Source organism: Neltuma alba, unplaced genomic scaffold, assembly GCF_004799145.2.
Source record: "Neltuma alba isolate B1F8T4 unplaced genomic scaffold, ASM479914v2 tig00013212_pilon, whole genome shotgun sequence".
NCBI classification, from domain to species: Eukaryota; Viridiplantae; Streptophyta; class Magnoliopsida; order Fabales; family Fabaceae; genus Neltuma; species Neltuma alba.
This window is the reverse complement of record NW_021637516.1, coordinates 71,626-93,983: the sequence shown is the minus strand read 5'-3', so window position 1 is coordinate 93,983 and position 22,358 is coordinate 71,626. Positions and strand designations below refer to the sequence as shown.

At 33.3% G+C, this 22,358-nt stretch overlaps 2 protein-coding genes and 1 pseudogene across 2 annotated transcripts; all 3 read right to left on the bottom strand.

Moving 5' to 3' along the window:
* Positions 1 to 1,426: 1,426 nt before the first annotated feature.
* LOC114735504 (very-long-chain 3-oxoacyl-CoA reductase 1-like) lies at positions 1,427 to 7,782 on the bottom strand. The gene is made up of 4 exons (XM_028923203.1): positions 7,324 to 7,782; positions 5,532 to 5,538; positions 2,315 to 2,474; positions 1,427 to 1,460 (listed from the first exon to the last, which is right to left on the bottom strand). The coding sequence occupies exons 1-4, from the start codon at positions 7,780 to 7,782 to the stop codon at positions 1,445 to 1,447; spliced, it is 642 nt and encodes a 213-aa protein (XP_028779036.1). The 3' UTR covers positions 1,427 to 1,444.
* Positions 7,783 to 12,183: 4,401 nt separating this feature from the next.
* LOC114735502 (very-long-chain 3-oxoacyl-CoA reductase 1-like) lies at positions 12,184 to 16,067 on the bottom strand (annotated as a pseudogene).
* A 2,795-nt stretch (positions 16,068 to 18,862) lies between these two features.
* LOC114735506 (very-long-chain 3-oxoacyl-CoA reductase 1-like) lies at positions 18,863 to 20,495 on the bottom strand. The gene is made up of 3 exons (XM_028923205.1): positions 19,774 to 20,495; positions 19,382 to 19,451; positions 18,863 to 19,245 (listed from the first exon to the last, which is right to left on the bottom strand). Exons 1-3 carry the CDS (start codon positions 20,400 to 20,402, stop codon positions 18,994 to 18,996), a joined length of 951 nt encoding a protein of 316 aa, XP_028779038.1. The 5' UTR covers positions 20,403 to 20,495; the 3' UTR covers positions 18,863 to 18,993.
* Positions 20,496 to 22,358: the final 1,863 nt, after the last annotated feature.

Here is a 22,358-nt window from a genome sequence, read left to right as displayed (position 1 = left end):
AATTAATGTTGCTGTTTTTTTGAAAATAAGGTATAGGTGATTCCAACCCACTCAAATACCATTAAGCATCTCATTCTACTCAACGTGAGACTTGGTATCCTATACTAGTACTATCAAGTCCCCATTATATTGACTACTTAATTGGGGAAAGAAGGCTACTACATACAATAATGTCAAGGATGGTTTTCTATTCTTAACACAATTCTACATGGAGATTTTAGGTGTATTGCTTTTCCTCAGAAACAACTGCTTCTTTTATGGAAAGTCTTCTACGATGCTCTGCTTATTTCAGATATTTTGCAGAAACATCATTTACAGTCTCATGTAATTGAATGTTTGGTTGGACTCCTTCAACACACATAAGAATTCTGCTTTGAATTTTCAAGATTTTATTAAAGCCTACTAGTTGAAATCCTTACTGATTCAACTCCACAAAGATGGTCATGATTTATTGATTCAAAACATCATTGCCATCATCAACACTACTCTTTGGCAAAAAAGGATAACATTGCTCTTGACGAAGGAAAGGTTTGGCATCCACGAGAGGTCATTAAGCAGATTAACAATTCCCTAATTGTTTTTCTCAAATTAATATAAGACTTAGTTTTGATGCTAAATATAAAATATTAATCCACTTTAATTGTCTCCCTAATTTTTTCTATCAATGAGAGTGATAATTTATCCAACAGTTTTTGGTCTTGCAGTGGATAAGCTGGATCACAAAATAAGTGAAGTGTTAGTTCGACCCTTCTTTGTTAACAAAAAGACTTACTTATTTGTTACAAATAAGTCACTTGACAAATTTTTTTTTAATATTTATATACTCTTCTGGTCCTAAATATAAGACCCATTTTGTAGTGTAAATTACACTACAAAATGGGTCTTATATTTAGGACTGGAAGAGTATTACTTATCTATCTCCTATATTCATGATTAGAGGGTTATATGGCTTGAGTGGAATGGGGAAATTAAACCAACACTACCTATATTAATGATATTAAAACTGAACTGCACTGAGACCACTGATGTTACCCCCTTCCAAAACTCTATTAAATTACACTCCACAGACCAAAATGCAGAAAAGAGATCAAACTCTCTCAATTATTACACTAAACTTCATACAGTAGTTTGGTACAACACAATCCTAATTCCGATTAAGTTCAAATAGTTTATGTTTACTTTGAGATGTAATGCTCCTAATGCCTAAGTTTGGAATACTTGGCGAGTTCTCTTTTGCGAATCTTAAGAAACTGTCTCATCAAAAACTAATTCAGGAGTGAATCTGGAATCCTTCGTATCAAAAGGCATTGTAGAGTCTTAAAGAGGCAAGCCACACACATACTCTCATTGTAACCAAACCATCTGATGCAACTTTTGCTATATGCCTCTACGCTTGGAATGAACTTAGACGCCTTCTTCAGATATGGTTTTGTCATCTTTGTTGCTACCAAAAGCTGTACCTATAAATGTATAAATATGATAATAATAATGATAATAATAAATATGTGGCTATTAAATCAAATGGGTAATTAAGTGAATGGATAATACTATCTTCGATCCTTAATATAAGAGCTAGTTGGAGGGGTTAGATTTGGTCCTAATACATGTTCTCAATCTAAAATTTATAATTTTCTCCCCAAAATATCCCTATTGATTATGCATGTTGAGGAGTTCTAACAAAAGGTAGTTCTAATACACATAATTAAAAAGGATAACTTGGAGAAGTCAACACACATTTTGTGGAAATAACCAACTTAACTAATTTCTTTAATATCATCAAATTAGTTATTTACCTCTTATATTAAGGACAAGGGGTAGTATATATTAGTATCGAATTAAATGCTCTTTTGGTCCTTAATGTAGGACCTAATTAGGAAATTAACATTAGTTCCATATGTAAGACCTATGTTACATGTTTATTAATTTTTTTCCAAATTAACCTTGTTGATATTCTTCCAACAATAAAGTAGAAGAGGGGGGTAGGGAATTAAGAAGAATGTTTAGAGTGTTTTAGAAAAAATATATCATATTAACTAATTTAATTAACATATTTAATCTATTCGAATTAATTAATTAGGTTTATATTAAGGACCAGAGGAGTATATGTATTATGAAATAATGAAGTAAGCTAAGAGAACCTGACACTGGACGTCCATTCTGACACTAGACGTCCATTCCTTGTGCCTTGTTTTCTAAACCAATGCATTTTGAGAACATCTAAAAGTATATGTGAAAATGACAGAAAATATGTTGAAGCCATTAAATAGGGTAAAAAACTTTTTGAGTATTTGGAGATTTTAGAAAATAAACATACGCTTTTGTAGCAGCATAGAGAGTATAGAGAGGAAAGGAAGGAACCACAAAACAAGAAGCAAAACCAATGCTGATGATGGCTCCTTTTTTCTTTCTGATCATTCCCTTAATCACACCCCTTGTGACCCACGTTATTGCTTCCACATTCACTTTGATAATGGCTTCATGTAGAAAATAGGATAATTTATTTTCTGAATGTAGTTGTAGATGTTAGTAAAACGCTATGCTTAGGCTTAGGCTTACTTAGCCTTTCCTTGTATTCTGGACGTGTATAAATATTAGGCCCTGTTGGGATCCATGTGTGTGATTTTTTCCCATCAATCAATACAGATTTATGTTTCTGTGTATTTTAGGCTCAAATAGTCAGGGTCTTATGTTTCAACATGGCATCAAAGCTGATGGTTGAGATCCAGGGCTACCAAAGAGAGCCTAGCATAGCGAGCCCATCCATCATGCAAGACAGACAAGGTAACCAGATCTGATGGGGGAAGAGAAGATTGCCGCTGAAGGGATTCTCTTTTCACACCCGTTGTTCCTTCACCCGTCAGACACGCAAGGAATGACGATAATTCCTCACATTCTTATAGGCACAAAGAACTACACTGTCTACTCTCGTGCTATGAGGATCGCTTTCTTAGGGAAGCACAAATTAGGCTTCATCAATGGTACCTACAAGAAAGATGACCAAGAACAGCATTTGTAGCCTTAATGGGAGCAGTACAACATTGTCGTGCTGTCGTGGTTACTCAATTCCATATCTAAAGAACTGGGAAGTGGAATTGTTTTCTTTCATAAGGCATATGGCGTTTAGATCGAGCTTAAGGAACGATTTGACAAGAAGAGTGGATCACAGGTTTTTACATTGCACAGGGAGATCAACTCACTCAGACAAGGCTTAAACTCAGTCTCGGTGTATTTCTCAAAGATGAAGGAGCTGTGGGAGGAACAGGTAGCTCTGGTAGCAATTCTATCTTGCACCAAAGGCATGGCCAAGGCATACGCAGACGCCATCTAAGAACAGAGGTTATTTCAGTTCTTGATGGGCCTGAACGACGTTTTTGTACAAGCAAGAAGTCAAATTCTCCTCACGAATCTGCTTGTAAATGAAGCATACACCATGATCGTACATGATGAAACACAAAGGACCATTTCCTATAACGACAAGAGCCTCCCTATCAAAGGAGTTGGTATGACAGTAAGGAGGAGAGGACACAGATGAGGTTGAGGGCAAGGAGAAAATATCCCTGAATACACGCATTGCCATAAAAGGGGGCGCCTGAGGGAGAATTGCTTCCAACTTGTCAGCTACCCGCATAATTTCAAAGGGAACAGAGGAAAACAAGGAAGGGAATTTAATCAAGGGGGAGCTGAACCCTCAAGGGAGACAGACACTCATAGGCACACTGCCACTACCATAGCACCAACCTTCACACAAGAACAATATGAAAAGATTCTGGAGTTACTGAAGAAAGATACAGAACCTGCCATTCATGCTTTAACAGGTACAAGTTTGACTAGTCCTATATCTGATATTAAACCTTATACACACTGGATACTGGATTCTGGTGCCACCACTCACATGGATGGCAAATTAGAGTTATTCGATAAATATGAAACATATAATGGTCCAATTAAATCGTTTAAAATACCAAACGGAGATAGATTACCTGTTAGTCATATTGGAACTATGACTATTGCTGAAAACATAACCATACATGATGTTTTATACATACCTCAACTAGAATTTAATCTCATATCAATATCTAGATTCACAAAGGAACAAAATTGCATGGCTGCCTTCTTTCTTGACCTCTGTGTACTGCTTGGCCTTCAGGATGGGAGAATGAAGATGATTAGTAGAGAGTATAAAGGCCTATATGTACTGAAAGTGATGAATACTTCTAATGTTGTGAATGTAGTTCAAAATGAGAAAAGATTATTGAGAAAATGTGATACACAGTTATGGCATAGAAGATTAGGACATGCTCCTCTTTTAATGATAAAACATTTGGATGATATATGTACTGATGATCCTAATCTGAATAAAACTTTTGAACCATGTGATATCTGTGTGCAGTCTAAACAGACCAAATTTCCTTTTACTTCAGTGTTATTAAATCTGCTAAATGTTTTGATCTTGTTCAAGCTGATGTATGGGGACCATATCGAAACACTGCACATCATGGTTTTCATTTTTTTTTCTTAACTTTAGTGGATGATTATTCAAGGGGAACCTATATATTTTTGATGAGGCATAAAAGTGAAACTAAAACTCACGTTAAGAATTTTATTGCTTATGTTTTAACACAATTCTTGGTAACTGTAAAAAGAATTAGAAGTGACAATGGAACAGAGTTTACTAGTAGTCAACTGAGAAATTTTCTTCAATAAAGGGGGATAGTCTATCAAACTAGTTGCCCCTACACACCTGAACAAAAAAGGGTGGTAGAAAGGAAACATAGAACAATCATACAATTCATTAGGAGCCTTATATTACAATCTGGAATACCCATTAAGTATTGGGGAAAGTGTGTAAAAATGGCTGTTTTCTTGATTAATAGGGTCCCATAAAAAATTATTGACTATCAAACACCCTATGAACCAATTTATAGAGCTAAACCTGATTTCAGCAACCTGAAAACCTTTGGATGCCTTGCTTATGCTACAAATTTGAAAATTAGTGACAAACTTCAATCTAGATCTATTCCTAGCATATTTTTAGGATATCCTAAAAACCAAAAAGGATTTCTCCTACTTAATCTAAAAGAAAAGGTTATCTTTGTTAGTAGACATGTCATTTTTGTTGAACATAAATTTCCTTTTAAGGATATGAAAGATAATTTTCAAAAAGGAGTGTGTTGTGACTTAAAGTCAATGTTTTGGTTTGAACCAACAAACTTGGAAACTCAAAATTATGTTATACCTACACATTCTGAGACAAATCACACCAACAAGAATTCTGAGTCTAATGTAAACAATGAAGAACAAAATAATGTAGAAGATAATGTCATAGAGTCATTTCATCAAAGACCTGTCTATGAAAGGAGACCACTGATTTGGGCAAATGATTATGTCTGTTCTTTATTGCAAATTGACTTTGAATTCTCTGGATAGAATAAACAAAGCAAATGTAAATATCCTATTGATAGGTATCTTTCATATGCTTATATGTCAGCTGATTATGTGTTTTCTAACCTCTATTGATTCCAACAGTGAACCATCCAGCTATGAAAAAGCTGTACAAAATGAAAATTAGGTAAGTGCTATGAAGGCTGAAATGGAGGCTTTAGAAAATAATAAAACTTGGACATTAGTTCCTCATCCTAAAGGAAAGAGGCCTATTGGTTGCAAGTGGGTATATAAAATTAAATATAAATCTAATGGTAGTATAGAGAAATTTAAGACTAGGTTAGTAGCCAAAGGTTATAACCAAAGAGAGGGTATTGAGGTATTGATTATCATAACACTTTTTCACTAGTTGTAAAAATGTTTACTGTCAGAGTTGTCCTAAAATTATCTGCTGTTAATAAATGGAATTTATATCAAATGGATGTACACAGTGCTTTTCTGCAGGGAGATTTAAATGAGGAGGTTTACATGAAAATTCCTCTAGGTTTTGAAAGAGAGGGGGAGCAAATGATTTGTAGACTAAACAAGTCTCTTTATGGTTTGAAGCAGGCCTTAAGACAATGGAACCAAAAATCATCTGAGGCACTGCAGAAAGGGGGATTTAAACAAAGTAAATCAGACTATTTTCTCTTGTCAAACATTATAATGATGGAATTGTTTTGATCTTGGTTTATGTGGATGATTTATTGATAATTGGTAGTACTGAATTAGGAATTGATGAAACAAAAAGGTTTTTGCATAGTAATTTTAGAATTAAGGATCTTGGGCTAATGAAATACTTTCTAGGAATAGAAGTAGCTAAGTCTGAAAAGGGGATTGTTTTGTCTCAAAGGAAATACGTTTTAGACTTGCTATTTGAAACTGGTATGACAGGTTGTAAACCGCTGTCAGTCCCAATGGCACAAAGTTTGAAACTCTTTGCATATATGAGAAGAAGAACCATAAAGAAGACTTGCTCAGAGAACCAGAAAGATACAGAAAATTGATAGGTAAGCTGATTTATCTGACTATGACCAGGCCTGACATTTCTTATTCTATATAGACTCTAAGTCAATTCATGCAAGTACCAACTAAGGTGCATATGGCTGCTGCAAGAGGGGTTACACGGTACCTGAAAATAACCCCAGGACTGGGAATATTTAGCAGTTCGGAAGGAGAGCCAGTGTTGGAATGTTTTTGTGATTCTGATTAGGCATCCTGTGCTATGACTAGAAGGTCTGTCTTTGGATACTTGCTGAGACTAGGAGGGTCTCTGGTTGTGTTGAAGTCTAAGAAACAGAACACTGTTTCTAAGTCTTCAATAGAGGCAGAGTATAGGGCAATGAGCATGGCAACTTCCAAAGTCGTTTGGGCTGTCAACTTACTGAAGGATTTAGTCGTAATTCATAAGGGGCTAGTCAAGATGTACTGTGACAGCAAAGCTGCTATCCACATTGCAGCAAATCCAGTTTTCTGCGAGTGAATGAAGCACATAGAAATTGATTACCATTTCATCAGAGAAAAATGGAAATCGAAACTGATTGATTTGCATCACATAAGAAGTAACGACCAGGAAGCTGACCTCCTTACCAAGGCTGTAGGAGGAGATGTGCAGAAGAAGCTCTTATGCAAGCTAGGGACTACAGATATTTTCAAGCCCCAAACTTAAAGGGGAGTGTAGAAAATATGATAGTTTATTTTCTGTTCGTAGTTGTAGATATTAGTAAAACGTTGTGCTTAGGCTTAGGCTTACTTAGCCTTTCCTTGTATTCTTGGACGTCTATAAATATTGGGCTCTGTTGGGATCCATGTGTGTGATTTTTTCCCTTCAAGCAATACAGATTTATGTTTCTGTGTATTCTGGGCTCAAATGGTCAGGGTCTTGCATCTCAACACTTCAACAAACTCGAAGTCTTCTTCATGAGAGTACCTTGGATAAGGGTTTGCCATGTCTGTGTTATTCACCAACACGCCAATATCTAGGCCTTTTGTTGTTTCCTCCATCTTCTTCACTCTTTCTTCTCCATTAACTTTCTCAAAGTCTATCACCACAAGCTTCACTTCTACATGACTGCCATGTGTGTCTCTTATCTCCTTCGATGTCGCTTCAAGCTTTTTAGGGTTTTGACCAACAAGAAGGATGTTGGGTCCACTGGAAGCCAATTCCAAGGAAATGGCTTTACCGGTTCCATCGGTCGAACCAGTGATAATAGCCCCTGAACTGTAGGTTTTGAGGTTCTTGAGTGGCCTAAAAAACATAACCCACATCCACCTCGCAAAATGGATGAAAGTTTTTGAAAGACTGATGAATCCTAAGGAACATATTACCGTTAGGATGATTTCTGGCCACTCCGTTGCCATAACTCACAATATTTGAGCTCATTGAAATATCACTACTTTATAAATTCATGTGTGTGCCTTCCAAAGGCTTGTTATTAATTGATCATTGACTTTGATATATTTTAATTTTAATTGGGCAGAATATAAACGTCTTACATTTAAGAGAAGCTATCACTAGTTGTTGAGTGAAGCTTCGAAAGTACTATGTGCTATTTATAAATTTCAGTATTCATAAATGAAAGTATATAACGTAATCCATTGACAAAAATTGAATCATCTAAAAATATGTTTTGTAGGAAAAAGTTCATATTTCAATAACAGTTAGGTTAGCAAATTTACAAAAACTGATTGCTAATCACTTCCTACAATTTATAAATTAAGATGCTAATGTTTATATAATTATTTGAACTAATATGTGTAACTAGATTTTCAGCAAAATTTTGAAGCTTACTCTTACTTTAAATTGTTAATAAATTGATATTTGGAACCTTGACTGTCATTTCTCTTATTTCATATGCATAAACAATTTTATTTTGAAAACTGGAGAAAACATTCATGAAAGAAAAATGCGATTATTTTCTAAAACATAAGAAACGTTTGCGAAACAAAATGCAAGTCGCAATGTTTGTTACCCGATGGACCTAAAACTAAATACGGGCCCCTCCACGTACGATATGTCTAACATTAAATGCTAAATTAATGGAGCTCAGCCATACTTTAGAAGGAAAATGACAGTAAAATAATTTTTGAATTTCAAAATGATAAATAAGACATCTGAATAAACAAAATGACAAAGAAGGCATCAGGTACCAATCTGAAATTTTGATTTTGAATTTTACAAAACACATAGTGGGATTTACAGCTTTTATAGTGAGAGTTATTATTTCGTCAATGGGTTTTGTAACCTATTTTGAAGGCTAGGCAAGTTTTCTGTTGAAAAAAAAATAATTCCATGCTAAATTTTACAAGCACATAGTGGGATTTACAACTTTCATAGTGAGATTTGCTACTTGGTCAATGGGTTTTGCAACCTGTTTTGAGGGGTTGGGCAACTTTTCTATAAAAAACAATATAATTCCATGCTGAATTTTATAAAACATATAATGGAATTTACAACTTTTATAGTGAGAGTTATTACTTTGCCAATGGGTTTTGCAACATGTTTTGAGGCCAAAAATCAAAATTCCACATTGGTAACTGATGCCTTCTTTGTCATTTTGTTTATTCAGATTCCTTATTTGTCATTTTGAAATTTAGAAGGTATTTTATTGTCATTTTCCCTACTTTAAATGAGTTATTGTTAGGTAAATCTCCTTGCCAATTCTACTTTTATATTTATAAGTCAATCGAAGTAAAGAATTTTGTTTCTAAATAGTCTGATCCTATTTATAAGACATTTCTAATGTAACACCCCGAATTTTATGATTTAGGATGAGTAGAAAAGAGAGAAATTCATTAAAATTATTTATTTGCCAAATAAAGTGGGGAAAATTATGGAATATTGATTTTTAAGGTTTAGAGACATTTTGGAAAAGAGTATTTCCCCAAAAATGGCTTAAATAATTTTAATTGATAATTTTAAGAGAAAATAGTTTATTTTCTCTGAAAACAATGGAAAAATAGTTAGAGATTTATATTTAATCTGAAAATTTTAGGATGATCATTTGAGATAGTAAAGAAGATAGTTGAGGCATAAAATCCTTAAAATGGGTTAAGGATTAATTCCTGAAATTTAGAGCTATTTTCTTGAAAATTTCAGAAAAATAGTCAGGAGTTGATTTTTGATCTGAAATTCTTAGGAAAATTATTTTATGGGTCAAAGAAGCTAATGGATAAGAAAAATTCATTTATGATATTTTGGTTTAATTTCTGGATATATCTTATATTTCAGAAAAATAAGAGAAGGATAAGATTGGAGGAATAATTATAATGGAGGGCAAAATGGTCCAGAAACTTGGTAACACACGTGCTGCCTTCTCTTTTAGCCACCTGATTCACTCCCTCAATTATCAGCTGATCACCACGCATTTTAACTCATTTTCATCAGTCTGCAACTTGAGAGAGAGCACGAGAGAGGGAGAGACCGAGAGGAAGAAGTTGGTGACGGAGGTGGTGATCGGAGGAGCTACACTTGCATGCAAACTTGGATTCTGAATCAGGTGAGCTTCACGTGTCCACTACTGTCTTCCTTTTCTGGTTTCGGTCATATTTCCGGTGATGTTGAGGAGAGAGAGACAGAATTGTAGTGAGAGAAAGTGATGGAAAGGATAAGAGGACCGATGGATTCGGATTCTATGGGTAGATTGAAGTGTTTGATGTTGGCTTTTAAGCTTGCATGTCTTTTCTTTGCCTCTGTTTTATACCCGAAAGGTGTGTTTGTGTATCCGATCGCTGTAGGTGTATGTGTATACCGAATTCTTGCTCTGTGTTGGCCGACTTCTGAATATATATATATATATATGTATGTATGTATATAACTAGCTAGCTGTGTTAAATGTAGGATAGTGATTTTGGATCTGTTTGAATGGGGAGAACAGAAGCTTGTGTGTGTGTGTGCTTGTTGCTGTCGTGAGGCTTGAATTCATGGAGCTAGGGATATAGTCGCTGGTTTATAGGTACCGAGACAGGGGCTGTTGTATTTGTGAAGTTTCTGTTTTAGTTTTGGATAATAGAGGGGAATGAAACACTTAAATGCTAGAGTAAATAAGCTATATATATATATATATATATATGTATATATCAGCGCGCGCGGGGATGCCATGGCTGATTTGAATTAGTTCTTGGAGTTAACAAGAGGAAACGTGTGTGTGTGTGTATGCTTCGGTTGCATTGTACTAAATCCAGAAAATTTTCCTAGCTACCGAAACATAAATGGAGAATAGAAAATGTTAGTATGGGCCATGGATTAAGCTTATATGAGAGGATTTTGGGGCTCTGTTAGGATATATATGTGTGTGTGTGTGTGCACGTGTCATATTATGATTTGTTGGGCTGGAATTTGAAGCTAAGTACCAATGTGAAGCATACTGTTAGATGCTTTTAAGTGTTAAAAATTATTTTAGATGGTACAACTAAGTGTAGACACTTTAGAATGATAATTCAAACATTATTCTTGATTTGGAAATTTTATGAAATTAAGAAAAGGGATAGATAGTGTTTCAATTGTAAGGAAATTAAGGAGAATAATGAGATGTTCAAATAATATAAGATAGATAAATATAAATATATATTTTAGCTGTTGCTGTATAAAGAGTGGGTCTTCTTTTAGATGAATAAAGTGGGTTCAAGAATTCAAAGATGATGGTTTAAATGTGCTTGAGCTGGGAATTAATTTGATGCTGCTGTTTTATGTTTCTTGACGCCAAGAAATTGTTTTAGAAAGTTAAATGAGGAGTTGAATAGAAACATTTTTCAGATTTGAGGTTAAAGTTGCTCAAGGGAATAAAAGGGTGCATATGAGGTATTACATGTGGGAGTTCAAATATGGAAGCTGAGAACAATATATATATATATCTCACTGATTGATGCTTTGAATTGTTGATAGTGTTGCTATTAGGAACCTTTTCATTGAAAGGACAAATTACAAGTTCAATAGACTTAAGATTACTTGACTGAAACCCAATGAGGAGGATATAAGTATGTTAATATGTGTGATTGAATACGTATTTATAAATGAGTACATGTAAGACATTCGGACTTTTTACTTGATTGAAACTTAAGTAAGAGGACTTGAAAACATATGCATGTGTATGCGTTTGAGATGTAAATAGTTAGGGGTTGTAAGTTGAGTTGCGGACATTGTCCTTAAAATATAATAAATAGAAATAGTATTTTTGACCAAGATGACTAGTTACTAAGTAAAGTAACTGTTTGGGTTGAGATAAGGAAGGAAACCCTCCAAAGAGAAAAGTTTAAATAAGAAAAATTGTCCAGGATGACCAACTATTAAGTAAGGGTAGAGATTAAAAGAGATTGGGATTTAAAGAGAGTTATTTAAATTAAAAATTATGTTGGATCAAGCATTAACCTACCCTTACTAATAGGTTTTGATATCTGCAAAAGCCCACCGAAGAAGCTAAGAGAAAGGAAGCAAGTAAGGTTTGATTTTGAAGCGGAAGGTTCAAGTAGTAGTTCTTTCCTACCTTACATTTGTGTATGATTACTGCATGTCTATTTGTGCCATATTGCTATTTAAAGCATGAGAACATGTAATCCTTATTTCCTTGCATGGATTATTTAGCCGTGATCATGTGTAGCTGATAGATATGGGGCAGTATCTGCCAATTATTTACGCATTATTTATTCAGCTTGTCTATCTGTCATTGCGCATAAATGCTTAATTGCATTAGCTTGCAAAGTTATGTTCCACTTTGGCTTGTTTTGCATGCTTTATGTAATCTGCATATATGTTTGATGGAAATTACTACTACTGGGATTCGTTTCAATCTCACCCTCCCTTCCTATATTATACAGCCAGGGCAAGCAGTTCCAAGGGTAAGGAAGTCGTAAGAGCTGAAGGTGGGATTATATGAAGAGCAGGAATGCCTGCTGCTTTTGTATCTGCAAGATAATTATTTTGCTAGTTAATTATCTGACTTATTAGATGTTTAAGAGCAAGTAACCTTTACTTGCTAGTATTTATACTATTTTTTATCCTCCATAAGGAGGTATGTACTTCCGATGCCCAGGTAAAGGTCATTGTCCTAAATGGCGAATATAATTACTTATATAAATGTAGTATTATTTTAAATCTGTGTCTGTCGTATGAGCTGCAGGAGCAAGGTTTAAGTGTGTGAATCACTCGTCAATGTTTTCTTTAAAAAAAAAATTTCTTTCATTTTTATAATAGAACACTAGCGTCTAGTGATTCACAGATGTTAAATGGACCCTGTTAGTATATATAGAGGTAAGGTGTTGCATCGAGCATATGTCACAGATTAAAAAAAATTTAAAACTGTATTAACTCTCTATCAAATTATAAAATTTTTTAAAATTTATCCCTATTTAATATATACATCTTTAAAAAAAATAACTATCCGCACTATAATAAATGAATAACAAAATAAAACATTTATGCTAAAACTTTGATAAAGTAACTTATAAATAAGATCAAGAAAAATATTCTCTCTCTGTTTTATAAATAGGATCAGAAGAGTATAATCACTTTTAAGATAATTAATAACATCTTTTCAATTTTACCTCTGTTGACCGAATAGACTTGGATGGAGATAAAGTAAAAAAAAGAGAGAGAAAACATAAAATATAGTTTTAATATCTTTTCTTTAATGATTTTTTCATTTGCAGGCTTGGAGTATATGTGGCTTCTAAATAGGAAAGGAGTGGTAATTGTATGGAGACTCCTTATAATGAATTCTCTAACAACACCAAATGAGACACATTAATTACAGAATTGCTATTTAAAGTTATCGAGTCGGTATTTCATATTAATGAAACTGTGTTAAAATTAAGAGATGAAATTAAATTTGATGTAACCTTAAAGAACTAAACATATACTTCAACCAAAAACTTGTTTTTCTTTGCCCACTTAGCATAATAATTATACAGTTCTAGAGCTAACTAAGATAGACATATATAACTAGACATATAATCATTAATTGATAATTAGTGTGAGCGGACAAACATTTTTTTTTTTTTAACGACGAATCCTCAGTTGGTCAACCAAATGACACATTAATTTATTTCTTCCTCCAATTTTTTTAACCTATGATGCAGGCTGAAATGTTTTCTTTGACTTTTGGGTGTCTAGTTAGCAAGTTAAGATAAATTTGTGACAGTACTCCTAATTGATTATTGATATAGGTTATGGGCTTTTAAGGATAAATATCCGATTGGTAAAAGATGTGACATCTTAAACATAATGCCTATTTTGATGGAAAAACTTGGGTTAATACTACCTCATTTCCTAAATAGAGGAATTACTTAAATATTTGAATTTGGTCCTAGATATAAAATTCTATTCTGTTTTTGTCTCCCTATTTATTCATTTTTTCCCCCATATTAAAGTAGTCGTCATGATAATTGTACATACATGTTAAAATGTTTCCATTCTAATACATTATTAATAAAAGTATTTTAGAGAAGATAATATTCAATTATTACAAATAAGTAATTAAATTAATTTTCTTAGTATTCACTAATTAGTTATTTAGTTATCATATTAAGAAATTGAGGTAGTATAAAATTAATGTTCAATGTAAATATCCGTTAGTGAAAGTATGATTGCAATGACTTATACTTGAGGGGTGACATAGTTTCAATTAATAGTTTATGATAACACATGCTCCTTGTGAAATAGCTTTGGATAACCAATGCTCATGGCAAAATGATTTAGAGGAAAACAAAATGCCTCTTAACCCTCAGTTTAATTTACTTCGTTAATTAGTCTCTCGTTGTTCTTTATAATTGTTCTCGAGACCGGAACTGTAATCATGTCATATCAGTAACAATATGACTTTACTCTCTCTCTCTCTCTACACACACACACATGTATATATATTAGTGCCTTCAAAGTACTGCTCTAAAAAACTTATTTTTATTTTAGAACATCATTATTGTCGTCCCTTACCTAGAAATAAGAATCATATCAAATATATATATATATATATATATATATAAAGCTAAATTGCATTCAAATGATACAAATATCTCTCCTTTCTCCATATCAATAGCAACAGCACAAACAACAGAGAATCATTTGTTATTTTATTAATCTTCATAGAGTGTATCTAAACCGTATGTTCATATAGCTGTAAACAATATGCAGATTTTAGAGCCAAAGTCTGCTCCTTCCTTGACCATCTAATCAAATTCTAATTATTGTAAATCATTAGTTGGCATGCATAATAAGTTCTTGATGATTTTGGGAATACCTGGCGAGTCTTCTTTTGCGCTTGTAAAGATGAGTTTGCATGAGATAGCTATTCAGGAGTGAATCAGGAAACATTTGGATCAAAAGGCACTGTAGAGAATGAATAAGATAGGGCACACATAAGCTTTCCTTGTATCCAAACCATCTGATGCAACTTTTGCTATAATCCTCAGCCGTTGCAATCATTAAAGACGCCTTCAGTTCTGTCATCTTCGTTGATACAAACATTGGTACGTGTAAATTTAACTCGAATATCATCACCATATAAGATATAAATCAGGTTAATATAATTTTTAGTCTTTAAAACATGACATCGATTTGATTTTGGTCTTTAAAATTTGAAACTAGTATATGTTTTTAGTCGATTTGATTTTGGTCTTTAAAATTTGAAACTAGCATATGTTTTAATTCCTTAAAACATTGTTTCAGGGACTAAGAACACTATTCTTGGAATCACAAATCTTTAAGTGGACTAAAATAAGGTCAAATTTCAGGGACTATATTCAAGATGCAATTAAATTTCATAAATTAAAGACGGTATTAAACCCTTAAAAAAGTAGCAAGCTATGTCAATTACAAAGAAGGTTAAGAGCAAGAGAACCTGACACTGCACGTCAATTCCTTGTGTTTTGTATTCTAAACCAATGCATTTTGAGAACATCCCAAAGTATCTGTGAAAATGACAAGTATATATATGAATAAAAACTAGTGAGTCGTAAAACATAAAATCTTAAATAAAGCCGTAGTAGAAGATAAAGCCTTTGAGTGCATGAAGATTAAGAAGAAACATACGCTTTTGTAGCAGCATGGAGTGTAAGCAGTGGAAAGGAAGGAATTACAACACAAGAAGCAGAACCAATGTTGATCATGGCTCCTTTTTCCTTTCTGATCATTCCTTTAATCACAGCCCTTGTGACCCACTTTATTGCTTCCACGTTCACTTTGATAATGGCTTCCTCAAACTCGAAGTCTTCTTCATGAAAGTACCTTGGATAAGGGTTTGCATGCCTGCTTTATTCACCAACACGCCAATATCTAAGCCTTCTGTTGCTTCCTCCATCTTCTTCACTATTTCTTCTCCATTAACTTTCTCAAAGTCTATCACCACTAGCTTCACTTCTACAAGACCGCCATGTGTGTCTCTTATCTCCTTCGATGTCGCTTTCAGCTTTTTAGGGTTTCGACCAACAAGAAGGATGTTGAGTCCTTTGGAAGCCAGTTCAAATGAAATGGCTTTCCCGATTCCGTCCGTCGAACCAGTGACGATAGCCCATGAACATTAGGTTTTGAGATTCTTTGGTGGCGTCAAAAACATAACCCACACCCACCTCACGAAACAGATGAAATCTTTTGAAAAAGTGATGAATCCTAAGGAGCATGTTGCCACTAGGAAGATCTCTGGCCACTCCATTGCCATCTATAGCCACAGTAGTTGAATTCCTGGAAATCTCCCCCTCCTTTATAAAAGAATATGTATGACATACTCCCCAGCTCCTATTTACAAGGTACAGAGAGAAGAAATTTTTTGGTACTATTTATAAGGCACTGAGAGAAATTTTTTATATAGATGTACAATTTTACCCTTCATTTATAATTGTGTTAACTTTGTTTGCATGAGGTATAATGTATATTCAGGATAAAGTTAGAAAGTAGTTGAATTTTAAATAAGAATTAATAAAGTTTAAGGTTTTTCTTGTTCTGTATGAAACATGTTAGAAGTGACTTATAAATAAGACCAAATAAGTAGTTTAAATGCAGATGCCTGCCAGAGTCTTGTTATTAATTTATCATTAATTTTACTTCTAATAAGCATCGTATGAGAGAAGCTATCATTAATTAGTAGTTGAATGAAGTTGTGGATGAACTGTTCCTCTGATCTTATTTGTAAGTCACTTTCAATATGTTTCACATAGATTAAGAAAAACCTTAAATTTCATTAACTTTCATTTAAAATTCAATGACTTTTCAATTTTATCTGTATTTAATATATGTTATACCTTATCTAAACAAAGTCAACACAATAACAAATGAAGGGTAAAATTGTACATTGATACAAAAAATTTCTTTTAGTGCCCTATAGATAGGACCAAAAAATGTCTTCTCCATCCCCTATAAATAGGACCAAAGGAGTATATGCTATTAATCAAATATATTTCAGTTTAATTAGGGGATAGAAGTTTAACTTCATCATTTAATCCATTGACAATAATTTAATCACCTAAACTGATATTCAGCATATAAGTACATATTGAAAATTGTATTAAAAAATGTGAAAACATTTATGAAACAAAAACAACGATTGTTTTTAAACAAAACATAGACCACGTTTGACGAAACAAACTACAAGCCACACGGTTCATCCCATACAGCTATATAGTATTTACTTCTGCTTTGGGTTGATGCTGGGACACCGCACCCAACAACCATTTTCACAATCAATAATTTAATTGGACTTAGTACCAATTTTCTAATAACTGAGAGTAAAGCTTATCTGATTGTCTCAACCATTTGGACTTGGATTGATTGTTTCTATGTGAAATCTGGATTCTACATATGAAGTGAGAAAAAGAGAGGAGATTGAAAGAGAATATTTAGTTTATTAGATGCTTATTCAAATCTCAGTTTATTTTATCAAGTTCAATATTGCCATTTTTCATCACATATATCCGATTCCCTAATCCTCTTTCACTTAATACAGCAAATACCCAACAAAAAAAAAAAAACACACACACACACACACAAGAACAGAATATCAGCTTATGAATTATCAATAATGAAACAAGTTACTATACTTTTATTTAATGTGATTTAATGTTTGGCCAAAAAAAATTTGATAATATTTTTTATTAATAAAAGAAACAAGTGTTCTCAACGGTAATTTGATTCTCACATGCGACAATTTGTTGGTTGCGTACATATGTTGGAGTAAATGTGAGATCAATATTATGCATGTTTGGTGAACCAAAAGTGGGAAATCAAATTTGTTTCTGTTTTGAGAATTACTTGGGATGTAAACAATATACCTTCAACCAAAGAAAGAAGGAGACATGCTGGCTAGCGTCCCAAATTTTGTCAACTCAATGAGTTGATGAGGACCAGAATCATGGAAATTCCCCTAATTGATATATCCCATACATAATTCTCTCCCCCAAAAAAAGTTATTAACTGCATTATATTGATTTAATTAAGGGATAAAATTCTGAAAATAACGCCACGTTTGTTATGCATAAAATAGAAGAGATGAAAATGCCACCAAAGAATTAGCCAGCCGGTTCGGGAGTTTAGCGCAATGTGCGTGTGGAAGATTTTTGGTTTTAGTATACCTTATAAGTGAAAAATATACGGCATTTGTTCTAAACATACAAGAGCTAGTGATGAGATTTATTTTGATCTTAAATGTTAAATATTGATGTATTTTTTGCTCCCAAATTTATTATTATTTTTTCAAAATGTTCTTATTGATTACATATATCAAGTGAGTTTTTATTAAGAGACAGCCTTTAATATAAATGACTAAATATTTTAGAAAAACTTACACATAATTTTTAATCTTTAAAAATTAATTTTCTATTCTTTTATTTGGAAATGGATAGAGTAGTTTTCAAAAAAGGCTTGATGGGGCATGTCACTTTCGCCCAAAACAAAAAACAACAAACATGAAAGAACTTAGGCAACCTTCAAGAAACCAGTTTCATATGGACAAGTATGGTGATATTGGGCTAACAGCTTTTAACTACCAGGCATGTGGACATGGACGTAGAAGACAAAAGGCAGCCAAAAACACCACCACCCCCTTGTATCCATCAGTTTTCAGTTTATTTTATTTTTTGACCAGATAGAAAAAGGAAAATTTTCACAAAAAAGAAATACTACTTGAATTTCAAATTTTCAAATCAGTTTTATTCTTTACACTTTAATAGCAATTGACTACAGCTAAAAAGTAAATGAGAAAATATTTTTGTAAAAATTCCCGATTTGAAATTTTGAAATTTAAGTAATATTTTTTTGAGAGTTTTTAATGAAAAAAATTAAGAAAAAACAGAAAAATACCTATTAAATTTTAAAAAAATAAATAGATGATTTTGACAGATTCTGAATAGTAAAAACCATTCAAAACCATTACATGAGTAGTTAACATGACCTATTTATCTTTTTAAAATTCAACCAGTATTTTTCTACCATTTTCCCGGTAACTAAAGGAAAAAATAAATATAAGGGCAGCTCTTGGTTCCCATACATTCATATAGAATTACAACAGATGACAAAATTAGACAAACTCAAAAGTACAGAATTAGATAATTAAGATCTAAACTAACCAAAAACCACACACTCTACTTTTACAATCATAAAGCATTGGAATCCTTAGGTAGGGTTTGTTTGCGTAGGGCAAGAAAATCACGCATGATAAACCAATCGCAGAAGGCATGAGGAAGTACTTCTCGAACGAAAAGTCTCTGCAGAGAATGAACCAAATTAGGTACACACTCTCTCTCGTACCCAATACATGCACTGCTTGCTTTGCTGTACACTTCTGCAGATGGAACTAACAGAGACGGCTTCATCTTCGTCATCTTCGTTGCCACATACAGTGGTACCTATATATGTTCCACCGAAAAAAAAAAAAAATACAACCTTAATTATTGTCCCTCTCATCATCATCATCATCATCATCATCAAAACTTAAAACCTAGCAATATGTTTCAGAACCTTCTTCCTTAATTAATTACTCACCTGACACTGGATATCAATTCCTTGCTTTTCGTACTCCAAATTCATGCATTTCGACAACATCGCAACATACCTGAGGAAACAGCAACAAGAATGCATTCAATTAGTTCGGACTTGTTTAGTTTTGAATTTGGATTGAGATAAAAAAAAATCTCTTCTCTTTGAATAGACCCGCACTTCTTTTATTGAGGTAAGTACAGATGGTTTGATTGGACGTTTTCTGAGAATTAACTTATCAGCGAAATCCCATATTTCATATGTGTGTATATATATATCAGAAAAAGAATTATCTCCCCCGTTCAAGATTGATAGCTGATAATGAGTGACACCAAACTAATTAAGTACGAATAGTTGATGTTTAAATTTTAATGATGGGTTGATTTGTCAGAACTTACGCTTTTGTGGCAGAATAAGTGGTGTGGAGGGGAAAGGAAGGAACTACAGAAGCGGAAGCGGATCCAATGTTGACGATGGCTCCTTTCTTGTTCTTGATCATTTTTGAAATCACAGCCTTGGTCATCCAAGTGGGTCCCTCCAGGTTCACTTTCACGACAGCATCAATAATCTGAGGATCATTCTCATGAAAGAACCTAGGATAAGGTTCTCCCATGCCGGCGTTGTTTATCAGAATACCCACGTTGTCTAAACCCTCCATTGCTTCCTCCATCTTCTTCACTATTTCTTCTCCATTAACGTTCTCAAAGTCCATCACTGCAAGCTTCGCTTCGACTTGGTCACCATATTTGTCTCTTATCTCCTTCATTGTGGTTTCGAGCTTCTGAGGGTTTCGACCAACCAGAAGGATGTTGAGCCCCTTAGAAGCCAATTCCAAGGAAAGAGCTTTCCCAATTCCATCGGTGGAACCAGTAATGATTGCCCATGAGCCGTAGGTTTTAAGATTCTTGGGTGGCCTCAGAAACATAATCCACACCCATTTTACAAAAGAGATCAGAGCTTTGAAAAGGGTGATAGTGCCTAAAGCGCATGTTGCTACCAGGAAAATATCTGGCCACTTCAATTCCATTATGATACACAGAGGAATTTCACTAGCTGAGAATAAGATCCAGAAGTTTCTGATCAAGTTGATCCATAGAACAGCATAAAATGAAATGAAAAAGTTGTAGATTTTCAGATTGTGGAAGGTCACGATTGAGCAATGGCCTGTGTATTGCTTGAGAGGTTAATTATTTATAACTACTATGAAACTTGAACAACGAACTCGGTGGAATATGCTTTAGACCAATAAAAAAGCAGGCAGAGAGAGAGAGAGAGTATGCCGAGAGGTTAGCCAGAAATGAACCAACACGATTATCACAAACAAGCGCTCAAGATTTGCTTCAATTTGTGGATGACGTGGTGTGCGGGGTAGACCAATGAATCCATCCGATGGTAGATATTGAGAACTGCATAGCCTACACATTTTTTACATTGGGCGGGGGATCCATTCACCGGAGAAGTTACAAATTCGATTCCGTTTATCGCTTCGGGTTATTAGATCTACTTTTTAATTTTAAAAGGTAAAATATATTTTTAGTCTTTTAATTTTATATAAGGTTTCAAATTGCTCTTTTAATCTTAAAAAAATATATTTTTAGCCATTTAATTCTAAAGTCTTTAACAAAAAAATTGTTATTAAGATTTTGGTTAATGATAAAACATTCTCAATGTTAAAATATATTATATATAATTTTCAAGACAATCATAATTCTTACCAAAAAATTTTTTAGCTAAAACTAAGAATTTTAAGGTTAATGAACTAAAGATATACCTTTTGAATACTAAATTAAAATTTTATATTAAACTAAAAGATTAAATATATGTTTTTGTCATTTTAAAAAAACAATACCGTCGAGGAAGAAAAGGTCAAAAGTTCAAAACCGTATGTTTTGGATTATTTAACGGCGTGGCCGGCCGGTAGGAGGCCATTCGATCAATCCAATGGGATGTGTTGTTACTTGTTATAGGTAAAATAATTTTTCTAAACTTATCTAATCTTATTTATAAGTTATCTTCAACATATTTTATGAAAATAAATAAATATATGCAAATCATTGTGGGATTTTATTTTTTTGATGTATTCATCCAATGAAAGGAACTTTGAGCTAAAACTAAGAATTTTAAGGTTAATGAACTAAAGATATACCTTTTGAATACTAAATTAAAATTTTATATTAAACTAAAAGATTAAATATATGTTTTTGTCATTTTAAAAAACAATACCGTCGAGGAAGAAAAGGTCAAGAGTTCAAAACCGTATGTTTTGGATTATTTAACGGCGTGGCCGGCCTGTAGGAGGCCGTTCGATCAATCCAATGGGATGTGTTGTTACTTGTTATAGGTAAAATAATTTTTCTAAACTTATCTAATCTTATTTATAAATTATCTTCAACATATTTTATGAAAATAAATAAATATATGCAAATCATTGTGGGATTTTATTTTTTTGATGTGTTCATCCAATGAAAGGAACTTACACGCATGTATTACAATTATAGAAAGTCAAACACACGACCTCATATTTAAATAATACCTCTGGTTCTTAATATAAGAGCTTGTTTAAATTTTAATTTGGTCCTAAATATAAGACCCTAATTTATTTCATCTTTCAAATTTACTCATTTTTTTCCAAAATAGTTTTTATAATAGTTGCACATATTAAAGATTTTCACTACAAAAAAACATGTATTTTATAGCGGTTAAAATATGTCCTTTCTAGCAGTTTTAACCTCAACAAATAACATTTTTCGCGATTAGACAAACCGCTAAAACATCAAGTGCAAGAAATAGATTTCTAGTAGTTATAGGAACCACTACACAGTATGGTCAAAACGCCAGAAACTTTCTAGCTGTTAAAATAACCGCTAGAAAAAACAAGTAGTCAAACGGCAATAAGACGAAATTTGTAGTGGTTATAAACTACTAGAAATCATCGAAAATTTCTAGCTGTTCATTAACCGCTAGAAAGTTCTGAGTGAAATTT

Coding starts and splice junctions, on each gene's coding strand:
- LOC114735504 (XM_028923203.1), bottom strand. CDS start 7,782: ATGGCAACGGAGTGGCCAGAAATCATCCTAACGGTAATATGTTCCTTA.
- LOC114735506 (XM_028923205.1), bottom strand. CDS start 20,402: ATGGAATTGAAGTGGCCAGATATTTTCCTGGTAGCAACATGCGCTTTA. Junction 19,452..19,773: donor ACTTATTCTGCCACAAAAGC/GTAAGTTCTGAC, acceptor CTGTTTCCTCAG/GTATGTTGCGATGTTGTCGA. Junction 19,246..19,381: donor GAATTGATATCCAGTGTCAG/GTGAGTAATTAA, acceptor GAACATATATAG/GTACCACTGTATGTGGCAAC.